At 38.3% G+C, this 18,721-nt stretch overlaps 1 protein-coding gene across 3 annotated transcripts in view; it reads right to left on the bottom strand.

Moving 5' to 3' along the window:
• Positions 1–1,079: 1,079 nt before the first annotated feature.
• Positions 1,080–18,721, bottom strand: part of kcnq1.1 (potassium voltage-gated channel, KQT-like subfamily, member 1.1) — a 33,544-nt gene continuing 15,902 nt past the window's right edge. For all 3 annotated transcript variants that reach the window (XM_079865388.1, XM_079865389.1, XM_079865390.1), the window contains 7 exons: positions 18,477–18,530; positions 18,246–18,372; positions 8,529–8,604; positions 6,158–6,252; positions 5,863–5,909; positions 5,612–5,673; positions 1,080–2,312 (listed from right to left, as the gene is read on the bottom strand). In XM_079865388.1, coding sequence (XP_079721514.1) covers positions 2,097–2,312; positions 5,612–5,673; positions 5,863–5,909; positions 6,158–6,252; positions 8,529–8,604; positions 18,246–18,372; positions 18,477–18,530 — 677 coding nt within the window. In that variant the 3' untranslated portion in view covers positions 1,080–2,096. The remainder of the gene's footprint in view (positions 2,313–5,611; positions 5,674–5,862; positions 5,910–6,157; positions 6,253–8,528; positions 8,605–18,245; positions 18,373–18,476; positions 18,531–18,721) is intronic.

Raw genomic sequence — 18,721 nt, 5'->3', positions numbered from 1 at the left:
CCTGCAATTTGCAGCAAAACCATCAAACCATTCATCTCTGTGTTGTAGCCCTCTCCATTTCAGAGCTGTTTCTCTTTCACTAATAAAACCCATAAAACTATAGCGGAGGCACTGGCAAGCTGTGTCTTCAAGGCTGGATACACCTCTATGGGTTCACTAGCTTGGATTAATGGCATTTGGTCCCAAAGTTTGCTCAGCGGTCCCAGAGACAGTGACAGCAGTACGTCCTTTTAAACGAATAACAAAGGCTTATCATTTATCTGGCGGCATATGGGCCAGACCCCCTCTGTAGCAGGCCTGCTCTCTGTGGTGTCTGCCAATACTGTTGTCCTGTCCATTCCATTGTTGACATAGTTGTCCTGCCATGAAGAGGTATACTCTAAAGTGTCTTATTCCTCTGCCCTTTTGGGAGATTTTTTGTGGAATATGGCGTAGATATAGCATAATGCATATGGTTTTATTCAATTAAGATGAAGTCGGCACAAATGGTTAAGAGGAAGCTGACATCCTGGTTTGCTACGACAGCTTTTCTGAGATATAATCCTACGTCCTCGATTGCGGTAGAGAGATAATAAAGACAAAATTGTCATGCCTTTCATGAATACGTATGTGACGGAATGTCTGATTTGTTGCACATATTACAGGTGACAATGGCCCATGCGAGAAGCTGTGCGCGAACAAAGGCGGAGTGGACAGCCGTGTTACTGCCCAGGATAAGGTCAAAGGGTGCGCATGTAGTCATCCCCATAGCAACAATGCCCCTCACCCCTGAAAGCAAATGTATGACAATAAGATCAGAGGTCACGGTGCTCCCCATATGGTCGTGTGCTGCATAAGTCATTGATCTGTCGGGATGCTCTAAAGGAATTCTGAAAGTGTCACCGAAAGACTTTTAGAAAAAAAGACAACAACTGCTCCTGAAGGCCATAAATGCCTCCACACGGGCATAAATAGCACCATTCTGGCCTGACGGAGAAGGAAAAGAGCGGGAAGCCGAACTGCCCACACACTTGTGCTTGAATAGCCAAGGCGTTTGACCCCACGAAAACATGGTGGAATTGAAAGCACTGCAAACATGAGACAGAAGAAACAAGATGTTTACTTGACAGTGAGAAAAAAACGGCACTTCTTGAAAATGGATTTTACTAGTACAAACAACCTTATTTGGAGGCCAAATACAAAGGCAAAAAGTTTTCGATTTGCATCGTCATCAGTGTCATTGCTGAGTTTTTGAGCTTAAGAACCAAAGTCATTTGCTTGACTAAATTCCTTCGGTATTTGGCGCAGACGTTTAAGGGCTGTTTTTGCTGTAATGAATTTTACTGGAGAACTGAATTAGTAGTGTTTTGTTAGGATACAGTATTTATTTCACAATTTAAAAAAAATAGAACATTCATATTAGTGAATGAACATCAATAAAAAAAACCTGATTGCGAAGACGAGAGTGAAAAGTCTTTATCCAGCTGAATTTAAACAGTATTCACAAATCGGTGTGCCTCTAAAAAGCTTATTAGTGATTCATAAACACAAGCAACACACATTTTGTTCCTGTCAACAGTAATCATTTAAAGACATTTGTCAATTCATAACACTCCAAAATAACATCAGAATTATTCACATCTGCACTCCTAAATATAAAGGTTCTTTATTGTGTGCATTTATGGTTCCATGAAGAACCTTTCAATTTCTTTAAAGAGGAAAAAGGCTCTAAAATGTTCTTAAGAACTGTTCATTGAAAGATTCTTTGGGCAAAACAACTGCGAAAACCCCCTTTTGGAACCTTTATTTTTAAGAGAGCAAACCGCTCACAAATAGTATGGAACTCTCTTCTTTTAAAAGAGAACAACTGGATAATCAATATCAAAAACTCAAAGTCTACACAATCGTATGCTAAAAATATGTATACATACGTGATGCTTTATAAGAAATTCGACTGTCTGACAAAATATAAAGATGAACAGAATTATTCAGACAAGAAGATATCTTAAAATCAGCTGATGCTAAACCTGAGCCAGACCCAATATCTTACATTAACTCTAGCCAAAACTGCTCAAATATCAGGCACTTTGTGATTTAGTGGTCCTATAGCTTTAGACTCAGCTGTCCTCATGAATAACAGTTGGTGTGGACAGTTGCTCGAAGCCGGGCAGGCTGTCCTGTCTGTCCGGCACTGACAGGCTGTGGGTGGCTGGTTGTCGGTAGAGGCTGCCACGCTGTTCCTTCCCTTTGGCCAGATCCCCCCGTCTCTCCCTCGCCAACATCAGGTTGAGAGATTCTGCAATGCTGTTAAGTGTCCTGTCCATGTGTGTGATCTGCGGGGAAACGAGTGTGTGGTCTCAGCACATCTTTCAAAACACTGTCTAAAATAACGTCATCATGGTGTCTGGGTAAATAACGTCACAAACAAGAGACGATGTGTCCATACAAGCCGTAAAACACCAGCAACTGATAAAAGGTCCCATCTGTATAAACAGTCTAGCAAAAGAAATAAATCCATCCTTATATATGCTGTAAATGAGATTAAACTTTGATCAAAGAGGTGATAATGAATAGTCGAAAAAAGGTCAGTTAAATGAAAAGATTAGGCCATGCTGTTTTGTTATAACGGAATCACATGGTTGAAATGAGTGGACACTATAATACAGTCAAATTGTGACACCTTATGCCATATTTTCATATAATAACTATAATAATCAATTTTTAAACATGTCAGAGCACTCTGAAAAATGTTCACTCAGAAACAGATTTCACAATTAATTACAAAGAAATGCCAAGTAACACATTGAAGTAAAAGTGAACTTTTAAAGCAGAAAGACTATTTTCTAGTAAAACGTAGTTCAATATTCTATAACTTCAAAGCATTTTTTTTTTTCAGTACTGTTTATGTAACTGTCTATGTGCCTAAAAAGCTAAACATACTTTAAAACCAGTGGGAATTGTTGTTAAATGTTTAAAGGGATTCATGTTTGAGAGGAAGAAAACTGTCAGAGAAATACTTGTAATTCTTCATTTTACAGTTGGGGAGCCAAATGTCATTCCGCTGGGTTAAAGCTAAGTGACGTGTGGAGCCAGGGCTGTCTACACCCCATTAGAAATAACCAGACGAGTGTCTCCATGCTGGACCACAGTTTACACAATGATAGTGGCACCACAGTCACATACAAACACATGAACACATGCACAAACATATAGTGTATGGCAGGAGACTAGTAAACATATGCAGTCGCTCCCCATATAGACATGAATGCAAACATGCACACTACTAACCACAGAGAAAAAACAAGATCTTGAGTCGAAACTTAAAGGGATAGTTCACACAAAATAAAAATTCTTTCAACATTTACTCACACTTACGAGTTTGTCATAATACTATAAACGTTTACATTTACTGGTTTTTACTTGCAAAACGTAGAACTAGTTTCGGTTACACTTTATTTTAAGCTGTCCGTGTTACAGTGTAATAACACATTTAAGTACTGAATAATTAATTAACTACATGTACTTACTTTAGCGTTAGAGGTTTAGGGTTAGTTGCATGTTAATTATGCAAAATTTATAGTAATTACTATAGTAACTACATGTAACATAGGGACACTGTAAAAAGTGTTACCCTATTTACTATTAAATACTAGAAAGCCATTCAAATAAATTTGATGTGGAAATATTTTGGGAAAACATTATAAAGTCATACAGCTCCTCATAGTCTAAACAGATTCGATGTATTTTAAATATTTGTTCCATAAAAACATTTACAGCACTGTTCAAAAGTTTGGGGTCAATAATTTCTTTTTTTAAAGAAATAAGTTGCTACAAAAGATTTCTATTTCAAATATATGTTAAAGTATTAAGCAGCACAACTGTTTTCAACACCGATAATAATAAAAAATATTTCTTCAGCAACAAATGATTTCTGAAGAATCATGTGACACTGAAGACTGAGTAATGATGCTGAAAATGTAAAATGACATTTTAAAATGTATTAAAATATAAAACAGTTATTTAAAATTCTAATGATATTTCACAATAATACTGTTTTAAGCATAAGAGGATTCTTTACAAAACATTCAAATATCTTACAAAATCCAAACGTTTGAACAGCAGTATATATGATTTAATAAATAAAAGGTAATATTTTTTTTTAAAAAGGGATGCCCTATATGTGAAGAGAATCCAGTCAGAGTGGAGGCAGAAGACTGTGTTAGTGATGCAGTGAGTTTCTACAGATGGGTGTTTGCATAAAAGTTAAGGCTATTTGTTCCTGTTTATGCCAGACACTGCCTGCTTCCTGTTTACCACAGAATTATGGGAAGAAGAATGACACTGTAAGGGGCAGGGTATCCTGTCCACAGCCTCTACAGCTAATGAAACATTTTCAAACAGTTCATTACGACATGTCCTTCTGGGAAATACTTGTAATTTGACTACTCAATGCATCAATCACTAGCATTGTCATAGAGATATGGCTAGCATGATGAAGTCAATAAAAGTGAGTCAATGAGATCGAAAACAATCCTTAAGTCACCTAATATTTGTAGGCAGCAAGATCGAAACACATTTTTTACTGCTATGTCAGCTATGAAAACAGAAAAAAAAGATCAAATTCTTCTTAATTTTTTTTTTCTAAGAATTTTAAACAGGTTGAACAGGCTTTTTTCTGGCATTTCATAAAATGAGTCAATTTGCTAGTTCTGAGAGGGAGAAAGAGAGCAAGCATGTCTGAGAGAGAGAGAGACAGAGAGAGAGAGATCACGTGAACAAGTGTGCATGCTGTTTCGAGTTCGTGTCTAGGATGAAATCTGTTTGTAAAAGGATTTATGGCTGGAGTGGCAAATGAACAGTAGACAGAGTGTTTGTAGAGCTCCTGAATCCCCGTCATTCTATTGGCCATGGGAGGCCACACACGCACGCACACACACACACACACACACACACACACGCACACACAGAAGCCAGAAAGCTGTTCTTTTTAGTCTTAACACCCTTATCAGCACACATCACTCAAGGAGAATGTTTGAGAAGTCTTCAAAAAGTGATATTTGATTGAAAGCAGAGAAAGATTTCTTCTGCCTCCAGGGTAAGGCTTGATGAATGAAGCTTACAGATCTTTATCTATAGAATCCTTGCTGAACCAACGGTGTTGTGCGCATTTGCACGTAAACTTAAGACCTGGAACTTGTTATTATTTTACTAATGATTAACTTGTTGGAGGCGCTTGGTTTCTACACTTATTGCTAAAGTTCAAGAGCATGTAATATTGTCTGAAGAGATATTTCAGATACTGGAATCCAAACAAGCAAATGTGAGAAAAAGCACAGATTTTCCTCAATAAATCTCTGGCTTTTTTTGTTGGCTTTTTTATTCACCTCTATATTCTGTGGGCCCATTTTTATTTATTTATTTTTGACAACTTTTGGCCTATTGTGGTTTACGAACAAAGACTTTTTGGACTCTTTTAAGTATTGTGAGTTTTTGGTGTTTTCTTCAGATACGGGAACCCTCAATATTTATGAAGTAAAAGCATGTTTTCCAACACAAAAATGGTATAAATGTCTTTCTTACTAACTTAAGCTAAACCCTGCTCTGGCTGTAGGACAAATATTCAAGTGCTTACCTTGTCTTCCATCCTGTTGAGTCTGAAGCCAATAGTGTTTGTGCCTTTGTCTTTCAAGCGTTCTACAGAAGACAAAAATAGAGCCAAGAATAACATAATAAAAACCCTCCATAAACACGAATGTGCACTACGACTACAACACAACAATAAACAGCAACATAAAGAACAACGAAGGGGTCAAACTGTAGCAAATCATGGTGTGAGGTTGAGGAATGTGAGAGCAGAAAGTGTAATGAATGACCTAGCTTTACCTGAACTTGTCTGGAAGAAAGACAGCTTCCCTAAGGACTGATCCAGCCTGTTAGGACCAAGCGTGCGACATGTGAAATGTTCATGTACAGAAATGGCAGATGAAAAGTGAGAGGAATAGTGACAGAGATGGATGTACTCTTAACTCCCCAGCTTTATTTACCCAAAGGTCATGAAACAGTCATTTATATTGCTAATATTCCTATAAAATGTCATCCCTGTATAGCCATGTTAAAGTAAACACTTTTCCCAATGTGCTTAAGTGCTGCTAGGTGATAAAGTGAGTCCTCATCCCACCTTCTTTGTAGCTCCTTGATGCGCACCATGAGGTTGAGATGACCCTGAGAATACTGCTCAATGACATCCCTCACATCGTACGGCTTACGCGCTTGCTGCAAAAACACACATACATACAAAAACCAGAAGATATAACATCTGCACTCATCACTCACTGTATTTGCTTTTTTGTCTGTGCATATAGTTATTACTTAGATCTGTTTTTAATAAATATAATATAATGATTATAATAAGATACTAAATATACACTGCCGATCGAATGTTTCCAGTCAAAAAACTTTTGTGCTTGCCAAGGCTGCATTTATTTGATCAAAAAAGTACAGTAAAAACAATAATATTGTGGTGGCAAAGCTGAATTTTCAGCGTCATTACTCCAGTCTTCAGTGTCACATGATCCTTCAGAAATCATTCTAATATGCTGATTTGCTGCTCAAGAAACATTTCTTATTATTATAGTTATTTATTATAATAGTACCGTTGCTGCTTAATATTTATGTGGAAACCGTGATGCATTTCTTTGTCAGGATTAGATAAAATATTGAATAAAAAGTTCAAAAGAACAGCATTTTGTGAGATAGAAATATTTATAGAAGTCCTTACTGTCATTTTTGATCAAATTAATGCATCCTTGCTGAATAAAAGAATGACAAAAAAAACCTTAATTACACCAAACTTTTTAATGACAGTGTATATATATTAAAATACATATAAATATAGTACATGGACATAAATATATATATATATATATATATATATATATATATATATATATATATATATATATATATATATATATATATATATATATATATATATGAATATGAAGAGTTCAGATGCAAAAGCCTCTAAGTGCCATTTTAAATTTTCTTCTAGAATGATCATTTTTATAAAGCTTGTATTATTTAAGTTAAATAATTTCACTTAAATGACAATTAATAGGTCATTTGCATTGCCATTTAAGTGACATTATTGAACTTAAATATACGAGCTTGATAAAAATGATCATTCTAGAAGAAAATTTCAAATGGCACTATAAATATATATATATATATATGTTTTGTTTATGTGCATATGACCTATATTTAATTTCTTTTAATAATACAGTTTTTATATTTAAAAAAACTAAGGTTTTAAGATTTTTCTTATCGTATCATTCCTACACATGCCGTTTCATATTAATTGAGAGAATGCATTGTTTGTACTTTTCATACTTAAATTTCCACAGTGCAGGACTTATTCAATGAACTGCAAAAGATAAAAAAAAAAAAGTAATTCTAAATTTCAAGAATTAATCTACATACACTTTGACTTCCCCTCATAGACTCGTACATTTTTATGATCAAATCTTGATATGATCTTGCCTAGGGCCCCACAAACCCACTGGTTGGCCCTCATGAGAGTGAAGCTTTATGACTAAAGTCTGAAAGAATCAGTTCATCATAAGGGTGACCTCGGTTGACTTGACACAACCAGCCCCAAATCAAACGAGCCCAGAGGGGAAATATTTCCTCTTGATTCTCACCTTTGAGGAAAATGATTCACATCTGCTGAAACCAAACGAACACCCTGATCCAAAGCTTAATTTTTGCCTTCGGGGCAGATCAAGCAGGTGATAATGCTTATAGCTATTTTAATTAATTTGAACTTCCTGACTAACATGGGGAAGATGTGTGAAGCTCCAGTTTTCTAGAACTAAAGCTCAGTTTGATCAGCGTTGGTGAAATAACCAAACATTCACACATCTCCGGCACAAATGACCCAATTCAGGAGAAGCTAGAGCCGTTCAAAGAAGGGTAAACATTGTCATGACATCAGACACGGCAAATCTAGCCAGCAGCATCTGACAAACACTCCAAAGTGTGTGTTCTGTGTCGCAAGAGTGTGTGAGAGGAGGGGAGAAGGACTTGGAGAAAATAAGGGGATTGAGAGATGACTGAGGCAAGCGGGTCAAATGAATGGATGGCGAGAGGATGGGAGGGTAAAGAGAGAAGACAAACAAAGTGCAGTAACGAGTATCAAGTGTCGCACAATCGCACAAAGGAGGAGAAAGTGTGTAGGACAGCTATTAAGGTAATCCTCTGACATTAGCCTGTATTTTTGAGGACTCAGGCAGAGCATCTGCTGTGACTGAATGAAGCCCAACACAAGGTCTTCTCTTCAATATGTGTTAAAAGACACCTTATTCACTACACTGAAATTGATCAAGGAATGCTCATGATTGGAAACCTGAATTTGAAAGTTTCTTTGTAATCAAATATAAATAAGCAAAATAGCTCCTGCACCACAATCAAGAGAAGAAAAATCTGAATTTCTGTAACATGCTAACTTGATAAAATTTTGGTTGTAGCAAATAGAAAACAAAAAATCTTACCTGGAACTTTTTTTGGGCCACAAAGTAGTACATTATCTGGATCACACGAATGGCCGCTCGATGGGAATCCCGCAACCTGTGTGTTTATGTGTTGTGATTAGTATTAAGAAAGATACTTAACATTTTACATTTACATTACATTTCGATTTTAAAATGAAAATCGAAATGAAATTGTATCACCTAGCAGCAGTTAATTCACATAAAAATTAAAATGCTGTCATCATTGACTCACCCTCGTGACATTTCAAACCTGTATGACTTTCTTTTTCTTCTTTGCAACAGAAAAATAATTAGGAAAATGTTGTTTTGCCCTCATACAATCAAAGTCAGTATCCTTCAAAATTTCCATTAAAATATCCTCTTTTTTGGTTCTACAAAAGGAATGATGTCATACAGGTTTGGAGTGACATGAGCGTGAATAAAAATGTCATTTTTGGATGAACTATTATAAAATTTAATATTATTATTATTATTATATATTATTGTAGTCAAGCTAATCTCACAAGAAAACGTGAGTATGTTACAAGGTGGCGATTTCCTATGGATTTGTACGATGTGAATCATTTAAAAATGTATTATTATTAGAAAAAAGTAAGCAGGTTAAGGTTATGTTAGAGTTAGAGTAGTGTAAGGTCCACCCCTAACTCCATTCCAAAAACAAAAACATACGAATTAGTCATAAATGTGGTCTCTGACATGTTGGTTGTATGTCAACGCAAACTAACGTAGCACAATCACTGACCTTTCACATTTTCAATATCATTTGCAAAACAATCCTATCAGTCTCTGCTACGCCTTCAGGTGCAGCCCTGAGCCACTCCAGATGCTGTTTATAGGACTTTTGCAAGTGGTCATTGAGCACAAGGGTCACGACCAGGACACAGTGTCTAAGAGAATATACAAGGCTCTCTCAGCTTTTCAAAGCTTTCAAAAACCACAGCACTGAGATTTGGTGGGGGGGGGACGGGGGGGGGGGGGGGGGGGGGGGATTGACTCCCAGGAGACCCAAGGTTATAGGGGAATGGAACATTGTCTCCAAGAAAGACAAAGTATGAGAAGTACACTTTCCCTTGCATGTCGGCTCCCGCGTGCCAGTCTCGATGTGATCCATGCCTGTATCATGTTAGCATGCTAAGGCTCGTGTCTGTTGCATGTCACTCTGACAAAAGACGGAGCACACTCACACAAGTTCTTTTAAAATGCATTAGCTGTAGACTGGCTGCAGGCTATCAAGCCTCATTGACTTAATGGACATGGCTGGCTGACAGTTTCTGGTTTCTCCCTGGCTGCGGGCTACAGGGAAATGAGGGATAAGGCATATGCCGTGCTGCAGGCAACTGCCAATTTACTGCTCTTTGGTGCCATACTCTAGATTTCAACCAGCATCCCTTTGGGTAATATTGCCAGTAGTTAAATAGCTTTGAACATTATCATACCCACAGCAATGCAAATGTCTGTTAAGTTAGTATTAAAAGAGGTGGAGAGGTGGTAATGGAAAACTCCAGATAACAAAAACTGAAGCTATTTTGCATTCTTAGTATGACTTAGTTTATGATCTATTTCCATGCATAGGGTCAAAACATTTGGACACAGCTAAACTCTTAGCTATCATTAATTTAACTAATCGTAATAGGCCTATAACACAGATGGAAGTTTAGGAGTTATGCTGTAACCAACAATGTTCAACCATGTTTAAATATGTACATACTCGAAATTAGTTCAAACTGTGGCAATATTAATTTCTTTACAAAACTGATGGTTTAATTTTTTTTTAAATAGATAAGTTGGACTGGAGAGTGAAGAAAAAGCAATTTTGATTTAAATATTACATTTATAGCAACCTCAAAAAACCTTTAGACCATGAGAAACATTCACCCAGGTGTGTCCAAACCTTCAGACATACTTTTTTTTTAAATGTTTTTGAAAGAAGTCTCTCATGCCTACCAAGGCAGCATTTATTTGATGAAAAATACAGAAAAAACAGTGATTCTGTGAAATATTACGACACTTTCAAATAACTGTTTTCTATTTTAATGTATTTTAAATCATAATTTATTCCTGTGATGGCAAAGCTGAATTTTCAGCATCATTCCTCCAGTCTTCAGTGTCACATGATCCTTCAGAAATGATGATGATTTGGTGCTCAAGAAACATTTCTTATTCTTATCGATGTTGAAAAGCATTTGTGCTGCTTAATATTTGTGTGGAAACTGTGAGGAAATAACTTCATGTCAAGAGCTGAACGACTCTCTTGAGCTATAAATGTTTATGGTATAATGATCAGTTTGATATTCACATCCCTCTCAGAGCTTAATGGTAGGGTGGTTCCATTTTGGTGGAACATTACTCATTTGAAACTACAGAATCCGAACTGATAAACTCAAGTTGAAATCTTGCCGGCAACATGCACAGAGTTCAGGAATCATACCTCCCTGGCTGTTTGTCATTCCAATGGAGCAGGGAAAGACGACAGAAATAGAGAGAGGTGGGGGACACAAGAGATGGAACATGGGAACCACCCCATCTGTCCCGGAGGCAGTGCCACTTCCTCTCTCCAGTCATGGTTACCAGCATAGCAACGCTGGTCTCATGACCTCAGCAGGGTCACCATCTGCCTCTAGTGCTGGCACAAAGCCTGGCTAATGGCGAACACTGGTGGAGACGTACGCAAAGGGAGAAAGACTCCCACTGGGACAGAGAGAGAAAGAAAGAAAGAAAAAGATGGAGAGAGACAGACAAACCGACAGATAGAGAGAGAAAGAGAAAAGGAGGCGATCATATGAGGTCTTCTTTCTGCCGAAGGCAGACTGCAAATCTCCCTTCCGTTCCCAATCTTTTTTTTGTTGAGTCTGCTAAATAAAAGCAGCCAGATGTGAAAGTAACTGCATATCCACTGGAGGGCCACCAGTGACAAGAGTAGTTTGTCTAATCAGCATTGTGCATCAACGCTGCATTTTGTACCTTAATGTACTGACACAGTGATTATTACAAAACAACGCGTTAACATAATCCCACGAGAAGAATATCACAATCAACGCTTCCTGTGAGAAAAGTATTAAAGGTATAGTTCACTGAAAAAATTGCTCATGCCGTTCAAAACCTGCATGACTTTCTTTCTTCTGTGGAACACGACATATTTTTGAAGAATGTTTTATTTTTTACTCTTTTTTCCATCCAGACAGTAAAAGTTAATGAGGTTCTAAACAACATTGGACCCCACTGACTTTCATTGCTTGGACAAAAACTGAGACATTTTTGGAAAGTTTGGAATGAAATGAGGTTGAGGGTAACAATTTTCATTTCTGGCTGAACTATCCCTTCAAGGGATTTTACCTACAGACCATAAATTAAATCTACTTTAACCCCAAAATCAACCCATTTTGTGACGTTTTTAATGATCTAAAGACAAGCCAAGGTCTGAGTTTGCGTGCTTTGTCCATGTAAATAGCAAGTGATGTCAAATTTGTGACAAAAGCCATCATAACCGCCCCAAATAAAGATCAAAGAAGTACATCATGGGACAGGAAATGAACATGCCATTAGTACCATCAACACTTAAGGCCAAAGGGTCTAACTCCCCACCTCCTATTAACTCTAACAGGGTGTGTTCAACAACATTTGGTCTGAGGAGGTGATCTCGTCTGGAAAATGACATCAACCCTTCTGTGCATCTACTAGCACTCATTAGTGGAGGCTAGATGAGAGAACACCGGATCCGAGGTCAGCAACCGCTCCTTAGGGCAACATGGGCAGCATCTTTTGTATTGATTAGAGCTACACTGGTTTGATTCTGGGGATAGATACCAAGAACTCAGAGGGGAAGGAGAAGCTTCAGAGAGGATATATTATTGACTAAATTAGGTCTTATATAAAGCAGCAAAAAATAACTGAACCTGCAAGGGTGATATGCAATTTAGTGGCATTTTATCTAGGGTGTTATTGTGTTTTAGGTGGGAAAAAGTGGCTGTTATTTGACCTCCCTCTAAAGGGCCTCAGCTAATCTGAGTGTAATCAAATGTAGATAAACAGGAAACATAACAATCACCGGGCTTCACTCTTATCACTAAAAAGCATCCATACTCTCTCTCTCTCTCTCTCTCTCTCTCTCTCTCTCTCTCTCTCTCTCTCTCTCTCTCTCTCTCTCTCTCTCAAACCAACATGGCCTCCGTGGTACTGAAGAAGACAAACTCAATCAGACAGTTGTGTGACTATAAAATGAGAGCATGCAAAATTACAGAAGGATGACAATTAAGAGATATAATCCATACAATAATCCATTGTAAAATCTATTTTTCCATTCTTTGTATGTTTTCAGCGTTTTAACTTCAGGCATTAAATACAAAGGGGTCAAAAACTACAGGTTGTAAATTTTGTAAGTTGTAAGTTTCTTACATTATATATATATATGCTACTGTTTGGGGTCAGTATGATTTTTATAAAGAAATGAATACTTTTATTCATCAAGGAGGATGCATTAAATGAAATTAAAAGTGACAGTAAAGATTTTTACATTGCAACAAAATACTTAAAATTTTCTATTTATAAAAGAAACCTGAAAAAAATATATTGTGATTTTCTCAAAAATATTAAGCAGAACAACCATTTTCAACTAAGAAATAAGATAATAAGAAAGTTTCTTGAGTGCTAAATCAGCATATTAGAATGATTTCTGAAGGATCATGTGACACTGAAGACTGGAGTAATGATGCTGAAAATTCAGCTTTGTCATCACAGGAATTAATTACATTTTTATCCAAATAAATGCTGTGTTTCTGAGGATTAGAGACTTCTTTTAAAAAACATATACTGCTTTTTTAAAAAGCAGCAATTAATTCTAGTGGGACCAGCTATTTAAAGTTCAGAGACTTTAACTGCATGATATAACTTACAACTCAATTATCCGAAAGAAACGGCCTGCATACTCAAAACCTCCCCAATGTTTTGTTACATCATATGATAAATCACAAACACATGTCAATTACCACAAAGTCCCCCACTGAGGCCATGTGCACTCTTGTGACTCGTCTCAGCGAGTCAAAGGATGAAGACCTTTGTGTGGCGGTGTTGCGCCACAGGCTGCAGGATTGTGGCACTATGGCACTAAAAGGCTCATGGGGGCCCTGTGTGTCTAAGAATAGCTCTGTGGAAGAGGAGGGGAAGAGCGCTCTGATTAGCCACGATCTGAGAATCACAAGCTTTAGAGGGCTCTGCTGCGCCGTACGGGACATTATCCCAAATATCAGCTCCATCTTCCCCCTTGAGCTCAAATACCTAAATGACATTTTAATAAGTGGTCAGCTGAGATAAAGGCCACTGAGGCAGTAATGACCGATAATCGCTGACCAGCGGCTGGACATTGTACACTGGGGTAAAGACCCGGGGTGGAGTCTGGGCCGCTGGCCAGAAGCCATCACACACACATGTGCACACAAAGACGTGCGTGCACAAGATGCTCATACACACACAGCAGGGGTTCCTCTGGCTTCAGCCAAGCAAAGATCTCTTTCATCCCGAGCATCAAAGCGCCAGGCAAATACGGAGAGTATTAAATGTCCTTATGAGGAGTGACACACAGGGATGTACAATCACTCTGACATTGAGTCCTCCGGTGCCATGATTGCCGTACACCATGACTAAATGGCTTATGTCCCAAACTTGTGGCCTCATATGATCCTAAACATTACAGCAGCAAAGAAACTGACAGCGTTCATTTCAGTGCAAGTCCTTTTACATCACCAGGGGCCTCAGTGCCTTTTGTCATATCATGTTGCCAGCTAACAAAGTCACTAACTTAGCCGGGCCCTCTGAAAGAAACCTGATATGGCACATCGATATTAATTTCACAAAGTGAAACGGAAATATTGGTGCTCATAGACAACAAATTTATTATTTGTGATTTTTGAATTTGAAAATGTAATTTTGAAGGGACTGTTGATGCAAAAATAAAAATTCTGTCATCATTTCCTCACCCTTGTGTCGTTCCAAAACTTTATGTATTTCTGTCTTCCGTGGAACATTATAGTGGATATTTTAAAGAATGTTTCAACTGTTTTTGCTCATACAATCAAAGTCAGTCTGGTCCAAAACAACACTTGACCCCATTGAATTTCATTATACTGTATGTACAAATAAAAACATATTTGTGTGTGTAAGCAAAAGAAAGTACACTCTTAAAAGTAAAGGTATGGTTCCCTGAAGAACGTTTAACATCCATTGAACCTTGCACAAAAGGTGGAAAAGGGTTTTTCAGATTCTTAAAATGTTCTTCACAGAAGAACAAAGAACAAAGAAGAAAAAATGAAACCTTTCCCAGAAAGGTTCTTTGGGGAACCAAAAATGGTTCTTCTATGGCATCACTGTGAAAACCTCCACTTTTTTATCCAAAAGTGTAAGTCAAACAGGTTTGGAACGACATGAGAGTGAGTAAATTATTATTATTATCATAATTTTTTTTTTGTATGTGGTGAACTATCCATAATGTTAGGCAGATTTTTTTTTTTTAAAGCACTGTTGCTGGCATCCGCTGCTCACAGGAATTTGTCTGAATAGTTGTCAATTCACTGTGTGCAGTGTTCTGTTACAAACTTCTACAGAGAGTCTTGCTGGGCTCTTGGTCTGACAGCAAATGAGAGAATCATCTGGGATGTGTTCTTTCTTGCTGAGCAACTCTCCCTCTCTCTCTGTCTGTCTTTCACTGCTTCGCTGACTCTCGCTCCATGTCCCTCGTTAGCTCTAACACACTGTAACGAAACACAATTACTGTTAAGGGGGGAAGAAAAGGGGCCGTGACGGGCAAGATAAAGAAACTTGTGCTGGCAAGCCGCGCTGAAGAGGCATTAGTGAGCCAATGTTTCTGTCCCATTCAGCACGCCTTACACTCCGCCACACACTCCAAATCACACACATTTACTCACTTCTAACAGGCGAACGTGGGGCTGTATGCGTTTTGGACTGGGGAAATATTTCCATATATTAACATGCTGAATCAAAAATACCTTTTGAGTAAAAGTGACGCTCAAAAATAAATAGTATATATGTTTAGCTCTCAGAAAAATATGTATATAACGCATACATGCATACAATTTCTGTGAAATTGCCAGCATGGAGATTATTGCTCTGGAAGACAAGAGTGTTTCTAACAAAAGTCACTTTTGCGTTCTTTAGCCCAGAAGCCCATTACGACTAGGGCCGCTTGTCAATCAGGCTATTGTCGGCGTGTGTAGAGCTGCAGACAATGGCTCTTTGTCTCTGCACCAGTGTAGACGGCCTGGCTTGGCCTCCGCCACTAGAAGTCCTTCTCTGTTTACTGAGAATAAATCAATCTTTTCAGCCCGGGTCTCCTTTGGTAAACCTCACACCACAGCCCAACAAGACTGCAACAGCAGATACGTGCGAGTACAAATGGGGCACTTTCAGACGCACCTGCGTTCGCTTTGATTTCATCATTATACCTGTGTCGCTCTGGACGGGAGTTTATTTTCTTTGATCCAGGCAGCTGCCAAAGACGCCTTTGTATTTGATATGAAATGACAACTGTGACTCTTTCTACCAAATGGCTTGATTCAAGACACTTCAAGAGGTTTGAAATGACAACATTTTATAACATATCACTGTGGCAGAAACAGTCCTGTTCTTTATCAAGGTTTAATAGATAAAAGTGTGTAGGTAGTGTCGATATCCTCTAGTGTGTGTGTGTGTGTGTGTGTGTGTGTGTGTGTGTGTTGGGAGCGCAGCGGTCAGAGATATGTTTCTGTGGCATTGTTCTTCCCCCACCCCCAGTGCAGCCGAACTGTTTCAGCTGCAGGCACGAGGAGGCTTTTGTGCCTCTCCTACCTCTTGAGTTAACAGCCTGGGTCAAAGGTCAGAGCAGGACAAACGTCCTAAGGGAGAGGAGAGGAGAGGAGATGAGATGAGAAGGAGTAAGAGGAGAAGAGATGAGCCGAGAGGAGAGGAGAGGAGAAGAGATGCAAGGCGGCGTTATGGTTCTGGACTTTTTGAGTCCCCACCCTGCTCTGCTGGACATAAACAAATAAACATGCACTCACACCCACACTGAGCAAGACAAGAAAGAGAGAGAGGGAGGGAGAGAGAGAGAAAAGCCAGCTGTTGCCATTGCATCTCAGTGTGAGGCGAATGAAAGCTCATTAAACTTCAAAGATCAAATGAAAGCTTGTAGTGACAAGGCTCCTTTGTAGAGGAGATGCAATATGTCTCCTAAGAATGAGGATTTAGAGAGGAATCATACTTAAGACTCTAAAAATATTAGATCTAGCTAATTAGAATTTAAAATCTCTTTTAAGTTGCTTTGGTGGAAAACACCTACATTTTTCCAGATGATTATATTAATCTCAGTGTACAAGCAACTTGGTAATTGTATCAATTCTGAGATTAATATTATCACTTCAGCCCTATCAAAGTCAATATAAATACACAAGAATAGTGCAAGTGAGAAGAAAACTAAACTTAGTCTACGATATCTCTCAGATTGTGTTTAAAAATATGCTTTTGATCCCAATTCATATGTGTCTTTAACTACTGTGTACTAACATTTGAATTAATCATTTGTGTGCTTATTGTGTACATGTTTTACATTGTACTTATATTTAAAAAAATACCTGCATGAAATTACAGCTGTAATTAATTTCTGTATGACACTGTTGACCCTCACCTTACACAGTAACCCATCCTTAAGCCTAACCATACCACCAAATTTGACCCTAATCTTATTTTATCGTGTCCCACCTCAATTGCAGCAAGTGTTTTGCAATACAATATGAACGCTATAAGTACATTGTACAATTAGGCTACTCTTTTTAATGCAAGTACATAGTGTAACACACCTAATGTAAAGTGGGACCAGACTTTTTGTCTGCATTTGTCTTTCTACAGCACCTGTATAATACACATTAAAGCAGCATTAGTATGATTTTGCCAGTGTAAGCCAAGAAAAACATATGCTTTAATCTGACAGGAGAAGGGTTTGGTCTACAAAAACACCTCCACTGCCCTCTTGTGGTTTCTCAAAATAAATAAAAGTTTGTACTAGAAAAAAATATTAACATAAAAATGAACGCTTTTGTATTCCACATAATTCAGAGTGTAATAGAGGCCTAAGGTTAGATGCTGTAGAGTGGTGGATCCCATCACAAATAGAAAGGGACAATCTGGATAATCTAATGGACTGTAAGCCCCCAACAGAGACATGGTTCATTAGACTATTCAGAGACGGGATCGCTCCATTGCCCACGTAAGTAAATGGTTTGCAGTATACACAGGCTCTGCGCTGTTCCACATGCTGACCAGCTAATGGGGCAAAGAGATTCTGATAATGACCCCCTCTCAGGCAAAACACAGCCTGCAACATAACCACTCTTCATGGGAATGCTTTGGGGCTCAGAAATATACACTGTGCACTTCTTTTAGCCATGTTTTCACTTGGGGTGGGTGGGCTCAGAAAGCTGAGATCTGTTCCAGCAGAGATGGCGAATATGTGTTAAAAGTGTTTTAAAGATTTGAACTGGGAATCCAGTGTATTTACAGAAGCGATATTGTGAGTGTGAACTGCAGGAGTGTGCTAACTCTGACACCATCAAGCTAACACTTCTTAACGGCCCATCCATTCGATATTGCATGCCATCTGGAAGAGTTCTGAAAGATTATAAGTAGTGGAAACTTACTGAAACGGCAGGTAGACTCGAATAATACGTTCTTACTCACTGAGACACATGAGTGACTGGAGCGAGCGAAATCTCTCGCTCCAGCTCAGTCTCCATATCATCTGCGATGCTGCTGCACCTCTGGAGTGTGGGCCGAGACGGCACCTCGAAAATCCCAGGCTTTTTCGCTAAAGACAGAAAACACACACATCAAGAGGACTAAGAGAGTCCTGTCTTTCCAATGGAAAACGCGTTACATCTAATTCCAATTTCAACTTGTTTTGTTACCCACCTGGAGGTGTAGAAAACTGGAAAGAGGACAGAGAGTTCCAGGATGGCACCCGTTCTGTGAGGAGAGAGATCAAGCTTGATGCTTTCACACAGCATATTTCAAATCGAACCATGTGTGCACATTTTATTTCACAGCAAATGATGCTGTGATAGACATGCATATTTAAAGAAACAAAATACCATATGGTTCATTTAAAGAGTCAATATTAGACATTTGTCTGTAAAAAAAGAACAATTAAAACAGGC

This window comes from Squalius cephalus, assembly GCF_949319135.1.
Source record: "Squalius cephalus genome assembly, chromosome: 3".
In the NCBI taxonomy this organism is placed as follows: domain Eukaryota; kingdom Metazoa; phylum Chordata; class Actinopteri; order Cypriniformes; family Leuciscidae; genus Squalius; species Squalius cephalus.
The sequence above is the reverse complement of the archived record's forward strand: the minus strand, read 5'-3'. Positions and strand labels throughout refer to the sequence as shown.